The sequence below is a fragment of the Oenanthe melanoleuca genome, chromosome 1 (assembly GCF_029582105.1).
Source record: "Oenanthe melanoleuca isolate GR-GAL-2019-014 chromosome 1, OMel1.0, whole genome shotgun sequence".
NCBI classification, from domain to species: domain Eukaryota; kingdom Metazoa; phylum Chordata; class Aves; order Passeriformes; family Muscicapidae; genus Oenanthe; species Oenanthe melanoleuca.
In genome coordinates, this window is record NC_079333.1 from 86,355,980 (window position 1) to 86,377,521 (window position 21,542).

Sequence of the window (21,542 nt, forward strand, 5' to 3'; positions counted from 1 at the left end):
CAAGTTGATATTACCTATTTGTAAATCATCTCCTACAGGAATGGTATCTTATTCCTTGTACCAGGTGAAAGGTCTTGTTCTTTTAAGGGCACATTTGCTGCCTGGTTTTGTGTTGAAATGGATTTACTGGTCCATTCTTTTAGTATGCTGTGTTTTTCCTGCAATAAATCTTCACTCTGAGTCTAGTCTTAAGTTTGCTGACTCATTCTGGTGCTTTATTCTGTGCTTTATTTGCAGATGTTCCAGGTGATCCAGCCTGAAAGGAGAGTCCTGTACATCCAAGCAAATAATTGTGTGGAGGCCAAGGACTGGATTGATATCCTCACCAAAGTCAGCCAGTGCAACAAGAAGCGGCTCACAGTCTACCATCCCTCAGCCTATCTCAATGGCCACTGGCTGTGCTGTAAGGCTACTGCAGATAACACCCCTGGCTGCACACCCTGCACAGGGTAAGGTTTCCATGGGTGTAGCTGCTGCCATGGGTACATGTGTCTCTCCAGGGTGACTTGCAGGTGCACAGTTAACCACGATTTGCCAGCTGTTCAAAGGCCATCTGTTGGTATTCCTGATTCTGCATGTCTTGATCAAAACGTTGACTTTTTAGGATTAGAGATGGTGGTAGGACTTGACTGTTGGATTAAAAATACTTTAGTTTTGATCATCTGTCATTAATAAAAATGTCCAAAACCCCTTCAATATCCTGTTTGTAAATTCCTGAAGCATTCATCTGCTGATAGATTTAATTCTAAACTGATCTTTTCAGGGACTACTCATGCTCTCTCTGTCTGGTTTATAGAAAGCAATTTTCATCTAAACTGAGAGAAGTAAGACTGTAGTGGTAATTAGACTCAGAATATAAGACCTGGGTAGTTGGAAGTTCAGTGCTTTGGCTCCTCCATCTGGTTGTAGCTGATTAATTCAGCAAAATGTCTGGATACTGATACAGTCTTCTCTTTCAAGTCAGTGGAAGGGTGCTGGATAAATAGAGACATAAAGAAGTTTGAACTTTTTGTCTTCTTTTAGGAAGAAATGGAAGATTTCGACCTCTGTTACACACAGTCTGTTGGCTTTCATGAGAATCACTTTTACTTTGTTTTCCTTGTTAAGTGCTTTATGTGCCATAATACACTGCTTAGCATATAACTTTTACCTCTCTTCCTGATGCCTTACAGAGGCCTGCCAGCAAATATACAACTGGATATAGATGGAGATAGAGAAACTGAGCGCATCTACTCTCTTTTCAACCTGTATATGCCAAAATTGGAGAAGATGCAAGGTGAGGATTAAAGATCATTGCCATCTCCAACTCACTTACCAAGGCAAAAATACATGTGAAAAGTTGCATGTTCTGGCTCAACCAGCCTTGCAAATCACATCCTAGAACATAGTGGCCTTTATTCTATTTGTTTCCCCTTCTGCTATCTTCAGGCAGTTGTGTGCATTATTTTTGGTGCAGTCTCATGGTCTGTACAGGGTTCTTTGCGTAATAGCAGTTGTTTGAAATATGGTCTTAACCACATCATCCTAAAATAGCAGACACAGAGTATTGCTTGGATGCTCTGAATTGACAAATCAGAGCCAGCACTGAACCAGAGGTTTACTGATCCTGACAAGAAGCACCAGCAAAGTTGAGGTTTCAGTGGAATATGGTTTTGCCTTACCAGAAGTCCTGTGCATGCACATTCCCTGATTCAGATCCTAAGAACAGACTTGGATACAAATGGTTTCTTTGGAAAGGCTCTTTTGGAATTACCCATCAAGGATGACCTGTGGATGCCTGTGACATGGCACAGTGGGGTTTTGGCTGGGAAACTCTCAGGAGCTGAGGGAAGCAGAGATGTGATGGAAAGGATAAAAGAAAGAAGAGACAGCAGAGGAAGCTGGTACTAGTGGCATGCCAAGAGAAGTATCCGGTGTACACAGTGCCAGACTTGAAATCCCACTTTAGCACAGGGAGTGGCAGGGAAGCCTTCGCTGGGGCACTGATCTTTAAATAGGACTTTATTTTATAATATGAGATAAGCCAGTGGTGTCAAACACACAAACTGGAAAGCACTTTAATCTGTTCCTGGCTGCTGTGCAATTGCAAACTCAGGATCCTGACCACTTCCGAGCTGTCTGAACCGGTGCCCAGCTTTCCCCTGTTCCGAATCCTCGCTGCCAGAGCCAGCGTCGAGTTTCAGTGTTGAGGAAAAGGACGCAGGTCTGGCACAGACCTGCAGCCAGGGGAGGGGAATTTGAAAGCTGAGCCTGGGACAGCAGTAAAGCTAGAAGGAGAGACAAAGTAAAATACTCTTTCCCCTTTTGTCCCCTTCTAATGCGTCCCACTACAGTGCAGGAGTAGATGGCATGGGAAATATATTGTGGATGGTCCTGTGTAGTCAGGGTCCAGATCTCTTAGGAAGACTCCCTGGTAAGATCAGAAGGTACAGAGGTAAAACTTGCCCCTTCGGATATGTCATAAAGCAGGCAGCCAGGCAATATTTATGGCATGTTCTGCTTTGCTTATTGTATGAATCTGTAGGGTTAATGGGTAAAACAATTCAGCCTGTAATGTTTTCAAGTTCAGCCTGTACTTGCTGCCTGGGGATGGAATCTGTCCCAACAGGTGAATACTTGACTTTGTGCAGGCCAACCCTGCAGCACAATGGCAGAGGCAGGCCTGTGTAAGAGTTTCCAGAATGTGTGCATGGGGTGCAGATAGTGGCATTTGAGATTAAAGCATTGCCTGTGCAGCAAAGGACAGCTTCCCACCAAGCCAGGAGCAGCTGCCAGGCTTGCTGCCCTTTCTGTATGAGAGGAGGAGGAGGGAACAGGCATGGACAGCCTCTGTGCCTCTCAACAGCCCAGCAAAAGGGCAGGGAACTTCTGCTGCTGATGTCAGCCACAGTTCTGTGGTGGTCATACAGAAGCAAACCAAGAAACTGTACGAACTCCAGACTGAATATTTTTAGTCTGCTTGTCTTGCTTTTTCCCTCTGCCTGATATCTATTCCTGTGCTTTTTTTTTTTTTTTTTTGTCCAGAGGCCTGTGGGAGCAAATCTGTGTATGATGGGCCTGAAGAGGAAGAGTATTCTACATTCATCATTGATGACCCTAAGGAGACATATAAAACACTAAAGCTGATTATTGAAGGTGTTGGAACTTTAGAGCAGGAGCATGCTCAGTATAAGAGGGATAAATTTAAGAAGACAAAGTATGGAAGCCAGTAAGTACAATGGCTTGTACAAACAGGGGAATGGTCCTGGAAGATGGTATTTCCCTTGCTTATGCTTTGGCTCTCACCATATCTTGTCCAAAAAAGGTCTTGCAAATACATACAGAGTTGCACTGTGACTTAAGATTTATATCACAATATTTTAAAGCACTGAAATAAATTTTTTAACGTTTGTTTTTAATGCAGGTTCATTCATAAAATTTAAATGTGAGTTTGTTACACTGTTGGTTTTAAATTTTTAACCCATGTTGGTGAGCTGAGCAGTTAATAGAAGAAGATACATGTGTTTACCAGCTTATCTTGGAGTGTTGGTTTAAAAAATGGAGAGTGGCTGACACAGCCACAGGACTGTATTTTGTGTACACATAAAGCATTCTGCATATGGCTGACAAAAAAGAGGACCTATTCAGTCAGTTCTAGCTCAAGAAAAATGCAGTATTAACATTACAACTTCAAAAATCAAATTTAGGGAAAAAGTTATTGTGTGTTCCATTTTCTGTTCTGATATTTTCATGTTCTGACAGAAAGCTCTATGTATAATATTGTTTTTTTCTTTTCTTTTAGAGAGCATCCCATTGGTGACAAGAGCTTCCAGACATACATCAGGCAACAGTCAGAGATCTCAGCACATTCCATATGAAGTGCAAAGGAAATCACAGGACAGTGCTGAAGGGTTGATTAGTGATGCTAAATAGCAAAACAAAAGGGAAGCCACACATGTAGCAAAATGTATGGATAAGTGTCAAGCTTACAAACTTTGAGACTTGGTAAACGTATTCTCTTTTCAAGAAACTGTTATAATAGTTGCTATGCACTTTATTCATCTGGTTATTGACAGATGATAAAACCCTGCCTTCTAGGCAGTTGTCATGTGTATTTTTAAATTTGCTTTGGTTTCTTGGAATCTAGTGATCAGTTCAATGATCAAGGTGTGTGGACTTCATCTTGACAACTCCCATGCAATTCCTTGTGTTTTGGAAACCAAGCATGCTGCTAATAGGCAGCATTTTCTAGAATGGTTGTTTATTACTGTTTTTTGTTCCTGATTAATGTATATTATGCCACACCCCCTGCGTGCTCTCTTAGGAAAAGCTTAGTAACACTTTACTTTTAATGCCTGCATTTAGAAAAGAAGCTGAGAAAAATCCCTCTGGCATAATCATCTACATTGTAGCTTGTATTCTGAGCAGGCCTTTTGTTTTTACAACAGTGTAATTTTTGCTAACTGTGCACAGTTTTTAATAGAAATTCAAATCTGAATGGTACTCTTGATATTTTTGAGATACGAAGTCATTTCTCCAGGCACATTCAGCAGACTTTGGATTTGAAGATGCAATCTCAGCAGTATGATAAAACTGACTCTCATAAATACGAGTAAGAAAGAAATGAGCTAATGTCAAAGCTACGTGTCTCTTACACAGTCCAGTGAATGGTAATCTTTGAAAGTCTGCCAGCTGAAAGGCAAGGTGAGCTGATTTTGATGACCTTTTGTCACCACAGTGAAGAGGACAAATGGAATATGAATCTGGCAGCTGAGACATGCTGATTCCCAGGCACAAAAGCTGTCAAGATGGGTTTTCTCTGAAAGGATGTTTATGCACTGGAGTCCATGCTATCCTAGTACCACTGCTTTTCTGGAAAACAGATTTCTACTTTTCCAAAAATGTTTTTAAATACTTTTTAAAAGAGACTTGTTAAGTGATATTTAGTATATTAACATGCATAATGATAACTTGTTAATACTATGAGTGTAGTAAAAATGGGATGAGCTGTGTATCTCACTAATACCAACAAAAGGAGAAGAATAAAGATCTTCTAAATATTCAATGCATATTGATGTATGCTGTTTAGTTGTACACCATAATTTTTCTCTGTGTAAGGGTCTGATATACAAACATCTAGCTTTGATGGCTTGGAAGCCTGCATGATGGACTTTAGGCCTCTGTGGGGTAGAAGCTAGTACAGGTTTTAAGCTGAGTTGAATCAGAAAGCATTGTTCAGTTTAATGTGAAGATGTCTGTGTCTTTGCTTCAAGTGTTAAAGAATAATTCTTAACTGTGTCCTCATTGCATCTGACATGATTTAAGATGGCTAAAGTACTTTGAATGCCTCTGTTTGTTAGTGATGTTCTTAGAAATTAAGTTTTGGTTTTGTTCGAATATATAGTAGACCACCTTCTAGTAGATGATAAATGATCTTTTATTCATCTTCACCCAGCAGACTGGGGAAAGGGAAGTAATGAAGCATTGCAGAGATGCATTTAGGACTCCAAGCTTTTAGCTGCCACAAACTGCAATTTTTAACATGTATTTGTAACTTAATATTGTTTATAAAATACTAATGACCTGTAATGTGTGTTCTATTGCCAATTAAAAGAAATGGTTTATTTCTGAAAACTGTGTCCACGTTTGGAGTATTTTTAAATTCACAGTGGCTACCAGCATACCTCTTGGCACAGCATCTGCTCAGAGTGGGGTCATGGATGGAGATCCTTGTGAGTGTAACCTGCCAAGTCCCATCCTCACTCCTCTTCCCATCCCCACCCACCCCTTTTCTTGTCAGCATTGCTCCCATGGGACTCTGCAGACTGGGCATCTGAGCCAGCCATAAACTACCTTAGCAAAGAAAGCTTGCCAGCTAGGTCAGCATCTTGAACTGGTTCCTTGTGTTACTGCACAGTAAGTGAGCTGAGACCACGTTGGAAGGACAGGAGGAACAAGCTGAGCCCACAGCACCCTGCATGCCTATGGATTGGCTCACAGACCTATGGAACCACCACCCTTCTGATTAGGACCTGTTCTGTGACAAAACCTTGGGCTTGCTGAGGTCTGTGTTAGTCATACTCCTGAAGCTTACCAGTCCTCTCTGGATAATCGTGCACAGAAGTCTGGCTCTGAGAGGTGTGACAAACTGCACACACTGGTTCTCTTGGGGAGTGTTTCCAGGGAGGCTGGGCAAGGATGGAGAGCTGCTGAGGATGTGTTCACTCAGCTTATGTTGGAGGTAACTCCCACTGCTGCAGTGGGTGTCCCCCAGCAGAACCCAGGCGTGTTCTTCCGAGAAGCTTGTGGGGATGAGCTGCTGCAGGAGCTCGAGCTGGGTGACAGCAGTGGTTTAACAGATAAACCACATCCAGGAACAAAAACCAAATTCATGGGGGAAGACACAGCACCAGTGTCCTGGTGAAGGTGAACTTGCACAATTGTGGTTAAGTGTGGGGTTTTGCTGAGGAACTGTAAACCTTGTTTTGAAAACAAAACCTTACATAAAATGAGGTAGGAAACTGACACAAGATTTGTAAGAAATGAGAAGAGTTAAATGCAAAATGACTGTAACACCATTTCCAGCTCTCTCTCTTTTTCACTCAGTCTCATCTGGTGTTAACAATATATCTTAGCTTAAGTCAATAGGAAATCTTTGAAATCTGCTTTTCTTACAGCATAGCATTGTGTGTTTGGTGAGGGGGTGGTATTAGAACTGGGCTTCCTCTTCCTTGCTTAGCCTCTATTCCCTGTCTGTCTCCAGCATATGTTTCTGATGCTATCCTCAGTAACACTCAGAAATCCTGCCCACAAGAAAAATAGCTTGACTGGGAACCTTGGGACAGCATCCCTTGTGTATGGAATGAAGAAAATAGAAAAAAAAAAAAAAAAAAAAAAAAAAAAAATTATAGGCATAAGTAAGCTCGTCAGGGCAGTTGTCTGTCTGAGGCTGAAAAGCAACAAAATTATTTTTGATAGGAAAAGGTTAGAAGCTGGGCTGTTCTCTCCTGGGACTCCTACTACCAAAGAAGTTCCCTGTGCCTGTTTTCTCCCTTGCTGAAGCCATGTGCTGGGGCAGGAAGGATGTGGTGACAGGACCCAGATAGGTAAGGCAGCTGGCGGTGGGACACACTGTCTGAGGCACCTGAACTTCGATGTGATTCCCATCCACTTTCTGCAATACTCTGTGCTGCTTCACCTTTTTAAAGGTCTGTGTGAGAAGCTCACCTGGATAGCAGAATGTGTGAACCTTGCCAGCCCCATTATTAGTTCCAGGAAATGAGAGCTGCAGGAGGAATGTGGTGTAAGGGCTGACAGTGGGTGGTGCTTGGAGATCAAGAGCAGCATCTTCCCACGAGCCACCTTCTCTGGATGCAGCTGGGCTAGCAGGGCTGATTAGAGACAGCATTTCCTTCTGGCTCTTGGGCTACTGCCATTAAATGGTAAATAAATTATTCTAAAGCTCAAGTGGGTACTGAGGAACAGAGAAAGTTTTAGGACAGAAGCACTGTATTCTTATATGGGTAAGATTCTGGATATGGTGTGTGAAAGAAAAGATTGTAAGGAGCCATCATGAATCAGTTGTTCTGGATTCTTAAAATAAAATAGCATCCTAGTAGATTAATCTAGAGGATTAAGCTAGGAGGATAGAATCTAGCCCTCCTAATTTGTGAACAAATTACATGTGCTTTTTTATTTCAATCCTTAATTTTCTTCTGTTACTCTATTTGAACCACTCTAATTTACCTGAAAATTTAACATCATTTGGTTTACTAATTTTGTGCAAAGCTGTTACTTTCAACCACAAAGTTGTCTGATGTTAGCAGGCTTAAATAATAACTGCAAAAACTGCAAAACTAATGTGGAAGTCTTGATTAAACAAAAGGCTAACCAGCAGCCTGGGTAAGATGTAAGGAAGGTTGAAATGGTGAAAACAGAAATTGGCTTTTTACTAGTTTGAAAACGTTGCTGTGCTGAATGTTAACCAGAAGCATGGCCTAGATGGCATTGGTCTGGTTAGTGTTGAGAGCAAATTCTCTCTACAAGTGTGGGGTCTGTGTGGTGTCTGACTTACTTTACTAAATTCATTCATCTTTAACCTCTGTCATAGTTGCACTGTTCTATCCTAAAGCTGTCAAAAGGAAGTATACTTTTTATTGTTTACTTGAGGCCATAACAACAGTGCTACCTAGATATAGACTCTTACAAGCAAATGAGTAAGTTTTGATAGAGATGACAGCACTGCACAGGATTGCCATCATGTACCAAATGCATGAATTTGTAAATTTAATTGACTAAGACACTTTGGATAAATGTAGCCATTTATTTCTCTGGGGTGAAAAATAAAACTGTAGTTATCATGCTTGTGTAGAGAAATCTGATGATGGGAATACAAGAAGTGAATTTTATGAATTAAAGGTGAAGAAAGAAGTACTTGATGAAAATACAAACTGTGCACAGAAAGAAAAAAAAAAAAAAAGAGGGCTACCCTGAAGCGCCTTGTGTTTTGCTTTCTTTGGCAAGTTTTTCTGCATTTCAGCTCAGCTAGAATTCCTACTTCTCATTCTCCATAGTAGCTATCTTTTTGGCAGCCATGACAGCCTATGACTACAGAGGATCACTGGAGAGCTGAGAAAAGCATCTTTAAAAATAGACAGCCTCATCTGTGGTGTCTGGAGATGCAGATGCTTTGCCTCCCACTGTGCCACAGCACTGTGAGAACAGCTCCATGGTGTGTCTCCTCTTGTGGAAAGGCCCCTAACAGAGATTCTGCTGCCTGCCCTGGCTGTGGTCCTGCAGCCCATTAACAGCACTGATGAAACTGAATCAGTGAAATAACTGGGAGTTCTTAGGAGATTTTGGAAAAACCTGGACCATCTACCTAACCAGGTTTACAGCACTCTCATAAACACCTGCATCAGCACAGCTGACAAGATGAGAACAAGCCACGTGGGGAGCTTTACCACCAGAGAACCTGTGATAGTTTCTCTGGCACCATCCCCACAGCCCTTTGCTGCCTCAAATTGGCATGAGAAAGACTGTGAGAGCCTCAAAGGCAGGCTAGTTTTCCCACTAGAGATCTGGGCCTGAATCTCCTTTGCTTGAATATTGTTATTTTTTTCATTTCAGAGAGGTCACCTCCAAAAAGCCCTCATGGGGAATAGTTTGTAGACCCCTCTGAGAGGGCTTAATTTTGAGTCTCACCAAAGAGATGCTTTTTTTTCGAACCAAAGAGAGTCACACCAAAAGCAAATGCTTTTGCTTTATTTAGAAGTTGTGACTACAGGAGAAAGGATGAAGATCCTGGCAGGCCTGGGCAGATAGTATCAGTCTCAATAAGAGGAGAAAGGTATGAAAATCCTCATGGGGTGGCAGGACCCATCTTCCTGGGCTGGAAAGGACCAAGTGTTTATTAGGGCCTGATCAGCTCTTATGTTGGGACCTGGCACAGTCGATGTAAATCAAGAGCCAGGAGGCCATGGCAGCCTAAAGTAGAAAAATCAGAATTGGTTTTACCCACTGGGCTCCCAAAGCTGAATGATGCTCTCTTAATTGAGCTGTCCAGCAATTCATTTTCTCTGCGTGTTTCTCCTGCCTAAGCAATTCCTGCTGTGAAGGAGAGCTGTTGTTTTCTGTTGTGTTCCTTCAGAGCTGAAAACCCTGTGAGCCACCATGCAGCCACATGGGCATGGGCCACCTGCAGCTGCCTGGGGCCAGCAAGGAGGAGAGTGGGGCACTTGCCTGGCTCCCTGCATATGGGTTCTGCAGGACAGGGCTGCTGGGAGACTCCCCAGGCTCTGCAGGCAAGGCTGGCACAACTTCTTTTGCCTTCCTTCCTTACTTGGCCCTGCCCCTCCAAAACTTCCCCAATTTCTTCTCCTCACCTGGTGCCTGGACAGAATAGATGGAGACAGATCTTGATTACCTTCCTCTTTTTCCAAGCACAGCCCCGCCCATTGCCCCTTCTGGTATCTCAGATCTTGTGTTCACCATTGCCCTAGTCCTGGTTGTCATCACTAATCACCAAAGATTCAGTGTGGAAGGGATCTCTAGGGGACCTCTCATCCCACCTGCCCCTCAGATCAGTCTTTTGGCTGCTCCTGGTAGTACCTTTGTCTTTGAGGCAGCACTGCTGTCTTCACTCAGCCAAGGAGGTCACTTGGGCAGTGGTACAATGCTGCAGTGGGGAAGAGCAAAGCTGGTGAGCTCTCTGGGAAGTTCTGCTCTTCCCTTACAAGAACCTCAGTGCTGCTTGGAGGTAATGGGGTGCAAAGAGAAGTATTTCCATGCCACAGGTAACTATGCCAGCATCCTTGCCTGTAAAATTTCACTCATCTGAGTATTTGTGTGTGGCAAGGGCTGAGTTCAAAATCAGATATTAGGGGCTTCAAAATGGCATAAACCAGAAGTGAATTTTCTTTTGCAGGGAAGGGAGAAGGATGTGCATGAACATAACTCTGACAGCACTGTTAGAGTGTTATTTAACCAGGCAATCTCAAATCTCTTGTGATATCTGTGAGAAGAAAGATTTGTATTTAAATTAATTCAGTAAGACATCGTAAGACAAAGAAAATAGAATCTGTCCCTCAGTTGCAGATGTCCACCATGTAGATGCTGACATTTCAATTAGTTACTCATCCTCCAATAGTCAGGGGAAATAGAGAGGCCTCTCTAAACTGTGATTCACAACTCTTATTATAATGTCTGCTTTAGGATGAAATGAATCAAACCTTGAAATTTTTTAATTCCACTCTGTAGACTGCAAAGCACCTGGCACGATCTCTTGCAGCACAACCATCTGGAGCTGGCGAGGTGAAGCCCAGGGTGACAGGAGGGAACCCCGGCTGCTGAGATGAGCGTTGTCACTCTCTGCTCCCCTCCTGCCTTTGGTGCCACAGGGACCGCTGAGGCCACTAGATGGGGGTGCAGGACCTCCTGCAGGATCCATCCCACAGCCCCAGGTCCTGCTCAGGGGGTGTGATCAGCAGTGATGTTGGGACAGCTCTCCGGGGGCACCAGCGCTGGCTCTGCGCGCTGCTGGCTCAGCCTGTGCCAGCACGGACCCAGCTGGGAGGGGAGCCCAGCAAGGGTGGGAGTTTTGAACCATTTAACTTGTGGTTTGTTTCAGTCTCTTTTGCCTTCACTCAGAGTCAGGATTAATGAATACATGATAGAAACAATTTTTCTCATGCTTGGGCTTGGTTCTTTATTAAATCTTATAAAAAAGTACTGAGTATTTGACAGCACTTCCAGCTACCTGCTAGAAGTGAGGAAAGTGGAGAAAGATCCAAGTGCTACAAGGTCTCTTTAAGCTAAACAGTCCAAAAGAGAATTAACACCTATATTATTTATACTTTTAACCCAATAACCAAATTCCTATGACCCTCAGTGTGACACTAACAAGAAACTGATATCTGAAGAAGAAAAAGGAAAAAGAAGGAAAATGAACACTGAAAAAGACACCACTCTTTTTGTGTTTTGTATTGGATGTTGTGTATTGGATACCAGATAAAACAATATTCCTGCTTGGCAGAGGACAGCCAGATGAGAAAGGTAAATCCCTCCTGCTTCAGCACAAAGAGAGTGGCAATTCTCATGTGGTACTGCATAGTTCCAGAGCACCAAAGCAGCAAGGAATTTCCTGGTCATTGCTGTCAGTTTACTTTGTACTTGTATTGAACATGTGGGATATTGTTCTGATTTTTGACAACCTCTGGTCCCCTGATTTGTTGTTCTTTCCTCTTTTCCAAAGTGCAAAGGGAAACACTTGACTGGGTGAGCTGTGCATGCTTATTGTTGAACTCACACTGGAAAATGACAGTGTACTTAAGTCTTCAGTGCCACAAGTGATTCCTGTGGTGTGGATCAGAGAGCTACAGGTGGCTGGGAAGGAAACCCAAGGCCAGAGGGCCTTACAGCATTAATACAGTACATGCCCATCCACATTACTGTCACATCCATGTTACAGCTGGCCCAAAGCATTTATGTTTTAAAAAAATTAAAATAAAATTGTAAACATTGTGAAGGATACTGGCATTCCTAAATTTGGAAGTGGGTATATTACCCTATTGTTTTTGCAAGCACTAGCAGAGGAAGAATATATTGCTTTACTATATTTGATCAATCTTGTGAGACTTCTTTAGAGTGCCTCAGCTATCTGACCAAGAGCAGCTCTCAAGCACATCCTTAAGACACAGCAAGCATCCTTTGTGCCTTACTGTTTCGTTTGAGGGATCAAGTGGAGATATCAGCAGTGTGGAGTCCTTAGCAGAGAGCTGCTGGAAAACCCCCTCTGCTTCTGTGCTGGTGTCCAGGCACCAGAGGAGCTGGGCTGCCTCCCAGGCTGGACAAGGCAGGAGAGAGAAGGAGTAGTGCTGAACAGGGAGTCTTAGAAGCTGCTCAGCTCTGGTCTGGGGAGGGATCTGGACCTCAGCTGGACAGGGGAGAAATTTTCTCCACAGGTTTCTTTCCTGTCCTCTCCTGAGCATCACACATTCAGACCTCTTCCCTGGCACACCTTAATCAAACCTGACCTCCAGAGCCCCTGCTGCTGTCACTGAGCTCCCATGGCATGGGCAGCTCTCCTGGAAGGAGCAGCTCCTGCTCCCCACAGGCTACCAGCTGTCCCTGGCAGGACTCTGGGAACCCAGGGAGCTTGCCAGAGACGTGCCCAGCTGGCACTGGGGAGGCTGTGGCTGTGGGGCACTCTCCAGGGCACATCCTGGAAGGGGAAGCACAAATCACACTGGCTGTGTGGCTTCCCTGCAGCACTCTGCACAGATCAGCTGATCTCTTCTTGTTTGCTCTGTGGTTTTTCCCTGGGAGGAACCTGACGCATGACCTGCAGACATCCCTTCCTAAGAAATGTTTGCCTGAGGTTTGAGCCAACACTTGGACCTGGGAGCAGGGCATTTCTCAGCCAGCTCCTCCTCTGCAATCCCCCTAAATGTCAGGATTTGGTGCCTTTCCCTGGGCAAACATGGGGGCAGGACCCATGTGCTGGTGGCACAGGCTGCTTTCAGCTGTGTTTGCCAGACTGGATGTTTTGGGCACTGGTTAGCTGAGATGTCTGTCTCCAGATGCTGGAGTATCTCATTCTTGGCTGTGAGGGTTGACAGGGACCAGCTGTGAAGCAGATGCTAATTAAAACAGAAAAACAGAGCTCCACTCTGGTTTTCCATATGTCCAAATCACCTTATACAGAGGATTTGCATCCATTATATGGTGATCTGGTTGGTGCAGGGTGAGGCTGTGATCTCTAATAGTTATTTCTAAAGGGCTATGCTGAAGCCATGCTCCTTTTCTTTCAGTGTGTGACTTTGTGTTTAGGTGAGTATTTGCTCCCACCCCATTTTCTACTTAAATTCCTGCTGCTGGTCTGTCTCACACCTGTTTTCTGTCAGCTAAATTTTACCTTCTCATTTCACTGTGGTCATTGCTTTTGTAGTACAAAGCACAGTTTAGGTGGGAAGGGCTGGTGACAAACCACAAAATTAGGTTTATCTTGCACCAGTGAGGTGGATTTGGCTCAGGCTGCTCTTCTCAAAGTGACACTGTGGCAAATACAAAAATCTATGAGAGAGGACACCAGTGTTAGGTACAATATTCCTTTCCCCTGCTATCTGCCTTGTTTCTTTTATAACAGACACAGGTGAGATGATGCTGTAAGATTCACACCCAGCAAAAAGTGAAGAGGCCATTTCCCACTGATAAGAGCTGTGTGTTACCATGTGTTAGCTCAGAGAAAGGCACTGCTGGGCTAAAGCCTAGCAGAAACATTTTCCAGCACTGAGGAGCTCTCTGTGATTTGCAAGTGAAAATGAAGAAAAGGGTGAATGAAGAGCAAATTCAGCTATGAGAAACCTGCTGGGGGTTAAATCTCTGCCTTTGCTGCCCTCCAGGGCATGCTGGCTCTAGGGCATGTGGGTGAGTGAGAGAGGTGTTGCATGCTCCAGGTAAACTTTTGCTTTAAACACTCAGCCTGATGGTCTAGGTAAATCACCTCTTCCTGCTGCAGTGAGAGCCACTCATTATCCAGATATACTTTAGTCTGCTTTGTGGGAGCTGGGCTGTCTGGCAGTCTAGCACTCACTAACAGAGGGCTTCCCCCATCTCATCAGTAGAATCTGAAAGTTGCTCTGGGAGATGTTTTTGGTACAGTGAGTATATAAAACACTTATATCAGCCCAAGTCACAAACACTTTCTCTTGTTAAATGGGTTTTAAAAGCTTTACCCTCAGGGTTTTGAATTATCAGCAAACAAAACAAGACTTGGATTCAGTTGTGAGGTCTTGGTGGATTATGTTTCACCCTGAGTAATAGCTCCAGCATCCCGCTGACTCCTCTCCCCTAAGCCATTCTCTGGACTGAGGGTTTTTGGAGGCACAAAGGGATTGTACATGTATCCTCTTCACTGCATACAACAGATTCCATCTCACAGAATCCCTGAGGGCTGCTGGTGCTGTTCCCCTGGTTGACCCTGAGCCAACCCCAAGCACTCATTCCTGAGCATGATGTGTTTCTGCTGTGGTAGAGGAGAAGCAGACATGATCTGCCACAGCCTGTACAGCTCCTGACCCCAAAAAAAGCTCCTGGAGCAAGTCCAGGGGCCTTGACTTCAAGGGCCCCCAATAAACTCTGGAGTCAGGTGAGGTAAATCAAGGGAGCTGCTCATTGTTCAGTTCCCTTGAAACAGAGGAGTTGAGCATCCTGCTCAGATTCCTTTGATGAAAGATCCTTTCAAATCTGACCAAAACTAAGAGCTAGCATCTGAATCTAAAAAAAAAAAAAAGTAAAAAAAAAAACAAAAAAAAAACAAAAAAAAAAAAACAAAAAAACACACACACAAAAAAAAACACACCTCAAAGCCCTGCTAAGCACAGCAGTTCTCAAGCTCCTCTGTTGCCTACTCTGTTTTTTTGCTGGGAGCCACTGGCCCTACAAACCCTCTGGACAATGTCAGTCTGCATCAGTAAATCTCTGAGGTAGAAGGTGCAAAAATAGCCAGGCTGCACTGCCACCACTGTTAACCCAAATTCAGTAGAGACAGATGCAGGAGTTGCATGCTGGGGGGTGTTGAGGTGCCCCTGTCTCACTCAGTAATTCTCACTTGCTGCCACTGCTGTCTGTGCTTGGGACCCACCAACAGCACTACTGGAGCTGTGGCAGCACCTCACCTACAGAATATTCTCCCAGGTACTCAGAGGGTCAGCAGAAACTAAAGTGTGAGCTTTCTGTCTGTCAGCTGGCCCTTCAGTGAGGGGGTCTGAAGACACCATGCCTGTTGACAATCAGAATTAAGAAAGAAATGAGAAATCTGCCTTCCTCCAAAACCTCCCAGCAAACCTTCATGCAGTCAGGCTGCCAGAGGGCTGGAGAGCCTGAGCAGTGCTGATCCCTGAGGGTGGCCACTTAGTCCTCAATGGTGCAGGGTTGTCTGCGGCACAGCTGCTCCAGCTCAGACTGAGGCATCCAAAATATATTCCAAGGTCACTACAGTTTTCCTTCCTCTAGGACTTGCCTCCACGTCAGCAGCCCTGTGGTGTTTGTTGGAACTACAGACAATTTTCCATCTCACAAAGCACAAGGTTTGCTGCACCATAATGGGTAGGCTGGGTGAAATCTCCCACTTACTGCATGTTTCTCTTGAAACATTTTCCCCTCTCTGCCCTGCCTCCATCAATGGGGCTGACATGATTTCTTCCAAGTTACCAATGTACATCTGCCAGCAGCTTTCCATGTCCTGCTGTATTCCTCAAAAGCACAATACTTTCTCTTGCTGCAACCGAATTAATCACTGCAAAAAACAAAAAAAAACCCCTGTTTGTGTATCAGATACATCATCAGCAAACATTGGGCAATTCTTGTATTGCCCCTGGCAATGTCACACAGGGGAGTAAATATCATTGGATGTCAGCACAGTCTGTGTCCCTAGAAGCTCTTGAAAGCATAATTCCCTTTTCCTGACGTAAATGCCATTTGGGGCTGAAGAATTTAATCTGATGTTCATGCAGCCTCCTTGAAAGGCTAAGGGTAGTGTTTCCTTGATTGCCATTGAGTGGGTCCCATCAACCCTGCAGATGCAGATGGAAATAGCTTTACATAAGATAATGTTTCTTTTTCTATTCTTTTGCCTGGTATTTTTTTGCTGTAGGAAATATGTTGTTCAAAGCAATGGGCTTGCAGGGGCCCAGCAAGGCATCTCTGCAAGCTGGATTCTTTCACTCTGTTCTAACCAGTGGATTTTCTTGGCAAAGGTACATAAAAACAACACAGAGAGCTGCCTTGGAGGAAAGTGGATGTCCTGTAGGCCATGATCTGATGTTTTCCAGACAATGTCTGGCAGCAAAGTGCACTCTTCTCCAATTCTTCACTGTCTTCAAGAGGTGGATAATATAATCAAATGTAGGTGTCCAAGAATAGACTTGACTTGTCTGTTTCTATCTTTTCATGTACTTAACACAAAAACCACCACTAGAAGCTCAAATTGAATTCTCCACTCAGACCTACAAATATTTTTTGGAACTCCTACTTTGCAGTTTGCAGTCTGAGGCTGTCACCCTTTCTCTGCTCATCCCTGGGGAGCTGAGTGCTGGGGCTGGCTGAGGGTAGCCCTGGCCAGCTGAGAGCCTGGGAGAGTCTGCACTCACCAGCACTCACCAGGGGCCCAGAGACATCTTGGTAAAGGAATGCTATGAGCATAGTCAATAAAACACTGATTTTCATGCAAGGAATTGGAAAAATCATGGAGGGGGTAATGGCAAAGAGAGGCTGGCATGGCCTGACTCATCACTAAGTTAGCACAGTGGTAAACATGATCTCTTGAGATGGTCAATGAAAAATGACAGGCAACTTGTGCCTGCAGAAACTCTGCTTGTAAAATTGAGGGAGGTTAGTTTTGGGTGTAGCTGTGAATAGCTCAATGGTGCTACCTCATGGACACAGAGGAAACTACTTCAGCCTTCTATTTCTTTTTTAAATTTTTAATTTATCCTGTAAGTGACAGGCTTGCCACTGGAATCTTTTACTGCTGAACAAATGTTCCAAGTGCATCCAAGTATCCAGCTGCATGCATGGGGAGTTTTGGTTTTTTGGTGGAGGCGGAGTGCAGATTTAAAAGTTGCAAGGTTCAGAGTTTTTCTGTTGAATATAAAGTTTGTAAAGTTTGTATTTGTCCTTCTTCTGTTACCTGTCCAAGTGGTGCAGCCACCACAGGAATTGGTGGAACAGCTGGCTGGAATTGCAGCTGGCCCCTACAGACACCATGCTTTATCTTGGGAAAGATAAAGTTAGGAACAAGCCAAAAATGAACTGCTCAAGGCCTCCAGAAAAGTTGCCAAGGGAAGCCTAATTCTTTTGGGCTTTTTGTTCTTTCCCCCATTTGGTACAAACTGTCTTCTTTTCAATACTGGCTGGAAAAAGATCAATCACCAAAGCATACTAGAAGTGACTCATGATTCAGAAAATTGATCTGGCATGGGAACCCCTCATTCCCTTTCACCACCTTGTTTGCAGCCCTGACACAGAGTATTTCCATGCTGCTAAACTGGGGACTCATCATGAGGCCCCTGGCTGTTACCTGCCCATGCCAGGCAGATTTAAGACACTCTTTGCTTTCACACTGTACCACACCCACCCTGGGTTTCTTCTGAACCACAGGTGGTACCTCTTGGACTCAAAGACATGTTTGTGTTTTGCTGTCTCTTTTTGGTGCAAAGGGTCAGAAATACTGTGAGGCCTCACAGTGCAGCTCCCAGCAGCTGCTTTGTAGCCTTTATAACCAAAGGTGGGAGGGAGTGTGTCCCCACAGACAGTGCTTTCATGAGCTAACTCCAGCTGCTGCAAGAAGACTCAAAGCCTCCATTAGATGGAGAGCAAAGCCTGCAGAGCCAAGCCAGGCTCAGAGCTCCTCTGGGACCAGCACCACCTCTCCTTCATCAGATCAGCCCCTGGGCCAGGAAAGCTTCTCTGTGGGCTACCAGACAGAGCAGCTGTCTAGTCTGTGCACCAGAAATTATTTTTGTTTGCCAAAAGCTCCTACAGTGGTTCTGAAAAAAATTAGAGGTACATTGCAAAATGAGCCTCATATGCACCATAATGGACCTGATAAGATGCAGGATTTTGGGGTCCCAGTGGCAGAGACACATCAGGTGTTTGTAAGAGAAAAGCAGTCACCCTCTGGGGAAATTGCCACTGTCTCTGGTGTCTTCCTGCTGCTTTCCTGTGGAGATGTGGAAGCACACCTTCTTAGCTGAGCTGACCTGGAGTGAATCCCACAAGGGACAGAGCCAAGCTTCTGTAGCAAAGTGTTTGCAGATCTTTATTTTGCATGAGGTTTTGTTTACCAGCGTACAGGATGATGGAGGAGTCAAAGCTTTGTGTCAGCAGTGCCACCATCCTTGGAGCTGAGGTGTAGAACTGTTCTCCTCAGATGGACTCTGATTTTGATATTGGTCAGTCTTCAGGCTTGTGTGAAAACCACACAATACTTCCCTCCTTGCACTGGCACTGAGAGCACTCTGTCTTCCTGAGCTTCCCTCCCAGCAGAGGCACAGGGCAGGAGATTCTACGGATGGGAACAGGTCTGCAGACAAGGCTCCAGCCTGGTTGAAATTCTTTGCCTTTGGCAATTGGTGAGTGTTTCTCCCTGACTAGAGCTTCACAGTGTATCCCAAAGGCAGCAGGCAGCCCTGGAGATGTTTTCCCCAAGCTGGGGTCTGCTGGAGGAGCATCACTGGGAGGGAGGATTGGTGAGGGCTGAGGAAGGATCACCTACCTCTCAGCTGAACATGAATGAATGCTAGTCAGCTGAGGAAGGCTCCTCCCCTCTGGTTTGGGGCCTTGAAGAAGCATTCAGTGAGTTACAGGAAGATTTACACAATGTCCCAGCACAGCCTGCTTCCTGGCTGTGGGGACACAGAGTTTCCAAGAATCCCCTGAGCTCATGTGAGAGGCACCAAGCTGCTGCCTGGCAGGAGAGGTGCTGGCTCTGCACATTCACTCAGCCGCTGCGATGGAAGAGCTCAGCCAAAGGGCTTTTTTGGCACGTTTTTCTGTCAGAAAACATTGAGAAATAGAAATTTAAACTGGCAAGTTTGTCACTAGAAAACCCCATGAAGAGGCTCAGTACTGCTCCTGTGGGAGCTCTTGACTGACGTGTGGTGTAGAAGTCTTTGGACAGGTTTAATGTTAGCTTGACTTCTTTTCTGTGGTGCTGATGGAGACACATGGTAATTGTACTGCTTTTGCATAAGTGCAAAATTCTGGCAGCCTCAGTTTAAAAAGTTTAAATTGCAAAATAAGATGCAGTTTTTATCAGTATAAAAAAAAAAATCAAGGTTCTCCAGTTGAGAACAGCTTATCCCTTTCCACCAATTTATCTGCTTTTATGTGCTTATAACTGCTGAAACAATAGGGAGAGCAAGGAATACTAAAGCTGATTAACTGTAGAAGTGAGTATAGGGCTGTTAGTTTCTCTAGCATCACTGCACTTTGCCATAAATCTGGGTGTCTGGGGAGTCCTGACTGAAGAATGCACACAGAGAGCATTTAGCATGACTGTGTGACAGCCAGTTGTTTGGGTATCCAAATAACACTCTCCATCCCACTGTTTTTGCCAGTGACATACCTATACCAACTGACAGTCAAAACAAGCAAGATGTAGTAATACATGCAAAAAAAAAAAAAAAAAAAAAGCCCACAGGACAAACCACACAGGATAGCAGCCAGAAATACAAATCATGTGTTGTCTGACTTCTAAACTATTGTCTGTGTCAGAGTGGGTTCCCCACATTTATTTACTGCCATGAACAATATCCTGTCTTTTCTTAGTGTCTTTCAGGAGCCCTTTATAAGCAGTCATCCTCTGAGGACCATCATCCTGCAGAAAGGACCCACAGCACAGTGTGACCTAGGCTGCAATGCTGCAGAATAAGGGTTTCCCACCTGTGTGAGGTAGAAATCCCATTTTTCAAGATTCCAGATTCAATACGTATCAACATCCTCCAAACAAAACAAAACAAAACAAAACAAAAAGGTTTTAATCATTTCTCTTGACTTCCTTTGGAAATCAGGAAAAGCTGGGGTCCTAGGCTAGAGGCATGACTAGTGGAGCCAAGCTGCATGAGTGAGCCCCCAGAGATTACAGATTGCTCACACCATATTCCCTATCACCGCTGTGATGAGTTTGTGTGTGGTGCTGCCCTGGGACAGCCCTCAATGGATCACACTTGCTCAAGTCCATGGTGCTGTGGGCATATTTTCTCATAGTCACAAAATGTGATGTTACATTGTCCTAGATCAGCAGGATTTTGCTGTTTTGGAAAAGAATCAGTAGATGACAGTGCTACTTTTCTCCTCTGAGCTTTTATATTAGCTTCCTTTGCAAGCAGCTGATGGCAGGACAACTCTCTGGGAGCTGCCCCCCTGCAACCTTGTATGAGGAAAACCCTTCTGAGGAGGCCCAGCTTACCCTGCAGGAGCACCACATCAGCTGTGGTTGGGGCATATTCCTGCTAGCATCACATGTGACATGCTGCAGTGTGATTTCTTACCCTGGCCACTGCACTTCACGAGTCTGATGGTGCTGGGGATGTTTCCCCAGCTCATGCTCATGTCCCCTGTTTATTGTGGATATTAAAAATCAGAGCAAATTCCACAGCCTAACTCTGAAATGCTGCCCTCCCATCACCAAACTGACATTAACCCCATGCAAGGATAATACCTTAATGGAAAATGCAGGTTCAAACCAGTTCCACACAGAGGAGCTTCCCTCTGGATCAGAAAGTTAATGGTGACAGGGGCAAGGACTCCACACTATCCACATCCCATTGACTCACTAAGCTGGTTTCCTCCAGGGTCACTGCAGGAAGCTGCAGCCCTGCCAGAGGGTCAGTGCTGAGCTTTTGTCTGTGCAAGGTCTTCAGGGATCTCCTCAGGTGGGAGCTCTCAGCAGAGCTGCATATTTTCATATGCACCTCAACTATGAAAGGAGCACTGAAAATAAGAAGGTGGTGTTTGACTGCAGCATGTAAATGCATTTGTATCTTCAGCAGTTGTCCTGAGAGAGGCCATTAATCCTCAGCTGATTTTATCAGGAGGAATTTCTCTCCTGTGAAAAATTTTGCTTTTCAGGTCATGTTGCCAGATGCAATACTGAGCCAAATTCCCTCCATACCTGTGGGTTGGCAGCTGCTGCGGACTGTGTTCCCCTGTATTTACATGGGTTTTGGGTCATTTGGCAGACTTCAAGTTTGAACCCTTTTAAAAAAATATGCAACATAGGTAAATTCCTCTGTGCTAAATAAAAAACTGTCACTTAGGAAGTGTCCTTTCAAATCCATATTTTTGATGTTATCATCAGTTTTGCTTCCCTTTTTGGTTTCATTTATATTTGTTACAGCATATTTTGTTTTTTATCATATCTGACAGAAACAGGCAGCACTCCAGGCTAGGATGAGATGCTATTAGAAAGCAGACATGTTAACTGTGCAGCATTCCCTTAGTGCCAGACATTCATAACCATCCTGCCTTAAAACACTTAGTTCATTATCAGATAAAATTCA

At 44.3% G+C, this 21,542-nt stretch overlaps 1 protein-coding gene across 2 annotated transcripts in view; it reads left to right on the forward strand.

Moving 5' to 3' along the window:
• Positions 1 to 5,607, forward strand: part of RASA3 (RAS p21 protein activator 3) — a 129,146-nt gene extending 123,539 nt beyond the window's left edge. For both annotated transcript variants that reach the window (XM_056496386.1, XM_056496395.1), the window contains exons 21-24: positions 238 to 449; positions 1,173 to 1,276; positions 3,025 to 3,208; positions 3,782 to 5,607. In XM_056496386.1, the coding sequence (XP_056352361.1) occupies positions 238 to 449; positions 1,173 to 1,276; positions 3,025 to 3,208; positions 3,782 to 3,857 (576 nt within the window). In that variant the 3' untranslated portion in view covers positions 3,858 to 5,607. The remainder of the gene's footprint in view (positions 1 to 237; positions 450 to 1,172; positions 1,277 to 3,024; positions 3,209 to 3,781) is intronic.
• The last annotated feature ends 15,935 nt before the right edge of the window (positions 5,608 to 21,542 follow it).